Here is an 8084-nt window from a genome sequence, read left to right on the forward strand (position 1 = left end):
TGCCAGATATCAGCTAACTCAAATCGCCTAATTTTTCCTACCGAGTAGCCTAAATCGCCTAATATATTTTTTTTCCTGAAGTAGCCTAATTCGCCTAACATTTTGAGGTAAGTATACAAAAATACATGTCAAATCGACACATTAATGACAAACAGCTGTTTATCTCTTTCTAACTTACCCATGGTGACGTATGAAAAAAGAGACAAGTAGATAATGTTTGGTCAGCCTACTCATTCTGGCAACATTTTTATGTGACGTCACTAACTACCTGACTCGTGCCGAGTACATACAAGATTTAAGAAATCAACATGGCCGCAATATAGGCAATCAGCTGACAACTACACATACACACACACACACACACACACACACACACACACACAAAATCTTTATTCCGCGATTCTGCAGCTTCTTCCGATAGTGCTCCTATTGGCATAATATCTAAGTGCAAAGCAAAACCAACTGACATGAATAATTTAACAAAATTAAAACTGATCTTTAAATATCGATATGTACAAGTATGGCCTATCTTCATTGCACGCATGGATACGGGCTATGGAGACTATATTACACACAGCTTATAGACTAGAATTTAAAATTTGGACAGCAAGAGGAAATAAAAAAGCAATTATGGAGAAACGAAAAGCTGAAATACAATAACGGTTTCGCGATGAAACTGGATTGCTAATAGATATTGTGCAGCAAGGGGCTGGAACAACAAACAACGGAAATACTGCGCGTAGATTTTTTGCAGATCCAGAAAAAACATCCAACATCACTGGAGTTAGTCAAGATCTGATCGCTAGGTTGTCTGTATTATTATGGGCTATGGCTTCCGGTGAGCAAATAAACCACCAAAACCTCACTCAATATGGATGGGAAACCGCTGAGTTGTTCGTCAGTTTATACGGTTGGTATTACATACCATCCAGCATGCATAAGCTTCTTATACATGGAGGTGACATCATAAAGCACTTAGATATTATGCCAATAGGAGCACTATCGGAAGAAGCTGCAGAATCGCAGAACAAAGATTTTTAGAAAGATCAGAGAGAATCATACGCGTAAATTTAACCGAAAACCAATCGTGATATTTTAAATAATAAACCTATTTCTTCGGATCATTTTTTGTCAGACCAAAAATGAGTGCGAGTCCAAAATCTCCTCTTCCTAATGAACTAGCTTCAAATCATGATGAAACTTTTGAATTTATACATGTTGATGATGATGTTGCATAATAAAAGATTAAGATTGGAATGATTGTTAGCTTTTTTTTATTTTAGAAAATCAATAAATTATCATTAAGTTGCCTTATATCCATATATTTTGTATACTTTTTCGTACCTTAGAAAATATCACTTATATCCTAAACGGGGACGCACTGGGACAAAGTTGTTACTGTATTAGCTTCTATTAGTATAACTCTTTAAAACCTATAAGTAGTCATCTTTAACAAATTTTAACATTTTGAATAAGAGCCTCGTGAAGGAAACGTTTCATACAAATAAAACACAAAACATGTAATATAGCAAAAACTACGCATTTCTCAGAAAAATAGAACTTAAACAAAACGTTTTTTATAACATTCTACACATGATTCCATCGAAAAAAGTGAATAAATCGCTAATTCCATTTTTATCGTTTCTTGAACCAGTGTGCGACGCTCTCTACGTCCAATGGCTCGTCACCCGCAATCTCCAAAGCCTTAAAAAGGGCCACCTTAACCAGCATATTCCTGTTAAGCCTCGCGAATTGGATTCGTCTATCCTTATTCATCCCAGCCGTTCCATTACTACGGTTGCTGCACCTCTTCCTTGCACTCTCTTAAACGACTCTGTGTTATCTACTGTGGCTGCCCCTCTTCCTTGCACCCTCCTGCATGACTGCGTTGCCAAGTCTTACAGCTGGTCCATGGTTCGACTCCAAAAATCAACAACAACAGGTTCATATTAAAACGCTGAAGAGTGAAGAGTTTGTTTGAACGCGCTAATCACAGAAACTACTGGTTTGATTTAAATAATTATTTTTATGTGGGATACCTCGTAAATTGAGGAAGGCTAAGTACTCTTAATACTGTAGATAGAAAATTTTACACAAAGAAAACATTCCTTTATTTTTGAAAAGAAATAGAACTGCATTCAAAGATTTCCAATTTGCTTGCTGAAATTACACCCTGTATTTTTATTGCATCGATCGTTAGGGTTAAGTATAAGGATGAAATCTCTTTAACAAACTTAACAAATTAAATTAAAGGAAAACCATGAAATCTTAAATTATTTTAATTATTTACAGAAAATTGTATGCGTGGTGAATTTCCAAAAACTGATCGGAAATCTTTAAATGCAGTTCTCTTTCATTTTAAAAATGAAGGAATGTTTTCTTTGAGTAAAATTTTCCATCTACAGTAGGTATTAAGAGTACTTTCCCTCCAGGTGGCATTACAAAACTCCACCCTGTAACGATCACGCTACGACTAATAGGGACAAAGCAGTAAAGAAAAATGTTGCAAGCACGGGAAATAGTATTCAAACTATTTTCACGCGTACGAAGTTGATTTTGTGGCAGTCCTGGATCTGTCCGCGGCCGTATAGGCCGCGGCCTAGGGGCGGCAGATTTCAGATGACGCTTACTCGATTTCAGAAGATAAAAGTTAAATAAAGATCCAACCCCACCCTAGCCTACGGGCGGCAAAACTGTAAATCCGCCACTGTTTTGTGGCGTCGAACCTTGGACCAGGCGTACGGCTAGGCAACGCAGTCGTGCAGTAGGGTACAAGGAAGAGGGGCAGCCATAATAGTAGATAACACAGAGTCGTTCATGAGAGTACAGATAAGAGGTGCAGCAACCGTAGTTAAGGATGAAGATTGAAGAAGGAGGAACAAGTATAGGTAAATCCAACTCGTGAGGCTTGACAGGGATACGCTGGTTAAGGCGGCCCTTTTCAAGGTTTGGGACCCTGCGGGTGACGAGCCATTGGACGTAGAGAGCGTCATTAATTAATTATACGTATATTTTCTACTTTGTCGAAGATAAGCACAAGAACGGTTTGTCCAAAACATATGAATTTGGTCTTATTCAATGCAGCATTGAATGTCCTTCAACCGTCATAAAGATCAGCTTTCGATGCAATAAGTCCTTTACGCGGTATAACAGTAAAACCGCAAAAATGGCGATTTCGGGGGGCCCCACCACTTAAGCATAACTCTGCCGTCGAAAACCAAGGATAGTATTAATGGGCAACAAATGAAGCCATTAAAACAATAAAATCTTTTGTAGGAATTATTTCCGATTTAAAATCTAATTCTACTGGCCTAAACGTTACGAAAATGAATTAGGTAAGTTCCACAATATCGAAATATAACGACTGAATGTGTAAACCAAAATAAGGCGAAGTTTGGAGGTGGTTTGAGATTTTTTGCATAAAAATAATCTTTAACATTATTATGTTTTTTTTTTTCATTTTTTAATCGGGACTGCTGGGCCCCTGGTCATAGTGGGCCCCTAGGCACTGGCCTAAAGTGCCTTATGGATAATACGGCACTGCTTAAATTAGACGGGTTGCACCCGCGATAATTCGGCGTTGCACCCGCGATTGATTAAAAAATTATTAAATAAATATTTACTTTAAATTTGATAAGAGTTTTTATCTTAAGTTCTTTGTTACTTTAATGCGTTTCAAAATATTAGGGCAAAACATATTAAATGCATCAGAATTAACAGAATTATGTGTTTTTTGTTTCTGATCTGGAAATGATGGGCCAAATCTGTTGCACCCGCGAAGGCACTTTGAACCTTTGTCCTGGCTTTAAAAAAATACTTTTAAATATTTTCTGAATTAATACAAAGAGAACATAATAAAATGTAGTCTTTCAAATACTAATTCTATTCAAAATGTTTTTTATTTAATGTGGATAAACTAAAACAGGCGTCTAAATGTTGCACCCGCGATAATGGAATGGCCCGTAGTGTATGGTATGGTAGTGAATTTTCGAAAAATTTTCGAAAATCTTTGAATGCAGTACCTCTAGTAGGAAAAACTTTCGAGTTCGTTTCGTTGCGTATTCAAAGTGTCATCGAAAAATTTTGTATGAAAAATTAAACAGCGCCCCCTAGGGCGGCTATAATATAGGGGGCGCTGTTTAATTTAATTCACTTTGAATACGCAACGAAACGAACTCGAAAGTTTTTCCTACTAGAGGTACAGTTCTCTTTCTTTCCAAAAATAAAGGAATGTTTTCTTTCAGTAAAAATGTATATCTACAGTATTAAGAGTAGGTACTTTTCCTCCAGCTGGCATTTCAAAATTCCACCCTGTATACTTACCTAGTTTAAAGAGTATAGCTTAGCATAGCTTTAAGTAAGCGATATAAATGCTAACTAAATAGTTCTGTGCTAGTTTCGTATTTCCCTCTACTTAGGTCGGATCTGAATAGCCAGACAAAAATTGATAACACGAGGCTTGGCTGGCATGCAATGTTTGATGTGTACTTTGATACCGTGCACATTATTGTTTATCGGCACCCATTGATAAGATAAGTGTAGGTAATTAATCTTACGCACATCGCAAAAGTGACGCATTTCACAAACTCAATTTTTGAAAGTTTAAGTAAGTTAACTAGTTTTTTTAATGAATGTAGGTACTTGTGCCGTACTTAGATGGCTAAAAAACTATCTACAAAATAAAACTAAACGTGTTGGTAAATATGTTCATCAAACTTTATGGTAGCGTTAACTTTNCGGCGAGTACGGTGTAACGAGCTAAAGTACGGTGTAACGAGCTAGCCGAATAACCGAATTTTCAAACGTAATTTGTATGGAGCTGATACTTCGAAAAAAATTGACGGATTTAGTAAGGAGTTTGGACTTTTTAGAGTAGTAAAGGGGGTAGGGGTCATTGTAAAAATCTAACTGAATTACAGAATACTAGGTAAGGGTTTATTTTTCCAAGGTAATCCTGAAGTAGCCTAAATAGCCCGATCTTATTTTCTAGGTAGCCTAAATGGCTACCGGTAGCCGTTTGCATTTTTTGGTCGCCATTTGACCCCCAGAGGTAGCCTAAATGGCGATAATTCGCCTAATCTGGCACCACTGCCACAGACAAATTAATTTTATACTTTATTTTTATAATTAGCACAGATTCTCAATCCACCAAAGACCATCGACTAAACCGGAACGCACGTCAACAGACAATCTAGTGTTGTGGCACTTTTTGATCGAAAATCGAATCCGTTGAGACTCTATGCAAAAAAGGCTTTTCGATCATCTTTCGAGAATCGAGATAAAAACTGTCACATTTGGCATTTTGTTCAGAGACGTTTTTTCTTAAATTCCCATTTTTAACTCGACACTGGTAAAAGGCATAGCGTAGCAATAAAAAAAGAGCCACGTGATAATATAAATTTTCAGTTTTGACTTTTGATAGTGTGTCTGACTGAGTATTTGTCAAAACAGCCTTAGGGTGGGTTGCACCATCTTAGTTTAACTTTGACAAACGTCTAAAATCTGTCAAACTCCATACAAAAAACACCGGTTAACGTCATAGTTACGGTCAAAGTTAGGTGGTGCAACTCACCCTATTAGTTTTCGATCGAATCGAAGCTTATCACCGGGGTTTTAGTAATCGCAATGAAAATAGCGGGTGTTGCGATTCGATTCAATTTTGATTGAGTCTTAAATATATTCTTAGATTATCGATAGGTGGGGCTTTGCGATTCGATTTTTTTCCGATTTGTTTGCGACTGGTTTGCGATGGGTTTGCGATTTTAAAGTGCGTTTTGACTAGACCCACTGAACAAGTTGTATGTCCAGGGGACTGTTTGATCAAATCGAAAATCGAATCCAAAAAAAATGCTTTTCGACCTTTTTTCGACTGGTTTGCGATTTTAATGTGCACTTTGTCCAGACCCACAGGCTAGACAAGTCAAGTGGCACTTTGTGATCGAATCAAAAATCGAATCCATTTACGGAGCGATGTAGAAAAAAAACTAAGGACTTTCGGATGGTTTTGGATGGGTTTTGGTTTCGATAAAAGTTGATTGCAATTTTTATCCTACTCCACTGTTCGGTTTGTGTTGTGTTCGTTCACTGGTTCACATTGACTTGATTTATAGATGACCCACGCTGAACTGTCCCACCAAACTCAATGACAGGGGGGCGCTACCATCGTTCAACTATATGGTTTCCAACATGGCAAAAATCTGAACCAGCGATCCGGTATTGACGGTGGCGCCCCACTGTCAATGTCATCGACAGGACAGTCCAGTATTTTGGAACTATAGCTAATTTCCGAATAATGTANATAATGTAAAAGCAGCAGATCGTTTGTCGATTCTTTTATAACCACCACTACTTGACTGTCACTTGTCACATCACTAGTGTTTGGTGGCGGTGTTTGGTGTTGGCTGAAATGGAGATTTTTACATAAAGTTATTTTAATGCCAATCGCTTGTTTATTTCACAAGAAATACGTGTTTTTGATTTAGTAATTAATTTAAAACACAGGTACCAACTGTGTGTGGAATTTCCATATTTTGCATTAATTTAGATTGTAGTTTTTAGGTTACTTCTATCTACATCGGTCAGAATGGCAGAGTATTTAGCGGCTATATTTGGTACCGAAAAAGACAAGTAAGTAATCTAGACAGGAAGATTCTGTTATCTTTATTTTATTGTATAATATCTCCATACTTGTATGTTAAAATTATTTCCAAAGTTAACTGAATGTAATTCATAACCTGAGCATTTGCCTAAAATAATTTCTTCTTTTCAGAGTAAATTGTTCTTTTTACTTCAAGATAGGAGCATGTCGTCACGGAGACCGTTGCTCTCGAATTCACAATAAGCCTACCTTTTCACAAACTGTCTTACTACAAAATTTGTATGTGAACCCCCAAAATTCTGCTAAATCTGCAGATGGAAGTCACTGTAAGTATTGTTTTTATCTATATTTCTTATTTTTAAACTAAACTTGACTTTTCTCACAGTCCCTTCCTGTTTTGAGTCTGTGTGGATAGTGATTACTGTACATTTTCCAGTATTTGTTATTTTTGTACAATGAGGATCATTTCGATTTTTAGCTGTGAATGCAGATTTATNACTGCGCTGAATATTGTGTGCGGATTGACTTGTCGTACAGGGGTACTACATGGTAAAATAAATCTCGGAGGCGAAAGCAGGATAATTATTACTTAATATCTTCGTAAGTAATGGTCCGATTTGGATAATTCAAAAAGATATGTCTTTCTTATATCTTAAAGATTAACGTAGATACTAGTTTTATTGAATTTTCTACAACAGTACTGATCCTCATTATGAAATAGAAGTGAGTAGCAAATACATTTCAGCCAAGCAAGTGGTCAAGTGGGAGAAAAATACATTGATTATGATTCACTTATTTACTCATAAAATTTTTGTTTGTTTCTAGTGGTGGTTGCCAATGTGTCTGATGAAGAGATGCAGGAGCATTACGACAATTTCTTTGAAGATGTTTTTGTCGAATGTGAAGACAAGTATGGAGAGATTGAAGAAATGAATGTGTGTGATAATCTCGGAGACCATTTAGTAGGCAATGTTTACATTAAAGTAAGTACCTAAGTAATATATTGCATGTTGTAGTAATCTTTTGAAGATATTTTAAAATATTTTTTATCGTCTACTCTCTTGATGGAGAAAAAGTTTAACTAAGTCCTAAAGGATTTACAATGATTCTGGATTTGGAAAGACACATGGTGTTAAAATGGGTTACCTGAACTTGAAATGTTTGCAGGCATTGTTCAAGTCCCTGTGATCACACACAGTGCATCTAAATTAATTAATCTATCTGTAGACATTTAGTTATAGTGCTTTAGAGCATACTTTATTGCAGTTGTCAGTTTGCAGAAAGAAAACTTATCCATATTAGGCACTATACAACCACTCACTCAATACTATCACCACTCACTTCTCCGAAGCCACAATATCCGAAAGGGTCTGACTGGCTGACTCGTGATCTGAGAAACATGAGTTTGAACTCTGCCATTGCTCGATTATTGTGGTGAATCCACTAGTAACAATAGTATGTTAGGGGTTAATGGGATTATTAGTAA

General features: G+C 36.6%; 1 protein-coding gene across 2 annotated transcripts in view; it reads left to right on the forward strand.

The window, feature by feature from the left end:
- The first annotated feature begins 6358 nt into the window (after positions 1–6358).
- U2af38 (U2 small nuclear riboprotein auxiliary factor 38) overlaps positions 6359–8084 on the forward strand; it is a 5183-nt gene continuing 3457 nt past the window's right edge. For both annotated transcript variants that reach the window (XR_003656815.1, XM_028319793.1), the window contains exons 1-3: positions 6359–6627; positions 6770–6924; positions 7424–7581. Coding sequence is in view for 1 of the 2 variants with exons in the window: in XM_028319793.1 (XP_028175594.1) it covers positions 6584–6627; positions 6770–6924; positions 7424–7581 (357 nt within the window). In the remaining variant the exon portion in view is untranslated. The remainder of the gene's footprint in view (positions 6628–6769; positions 6925–7423; positions 7582–8084) is intronic.

This window comes from Ostrinia furnacalis, unplaced genomic scaffold, assembly GCF_004193835.3.
Source record: "Ostrinia furnacalis isolate ACB-3 unplaced genomic scaffold, ASM419383v2 OfSCF7332, whole genome shotgun sequence".
NCBI lineage: Eukaryota > Metazoa > Arthropoda > Insecta > Lepidoptera > Crambidae > Ostrinia > Ostrinia furnacalis.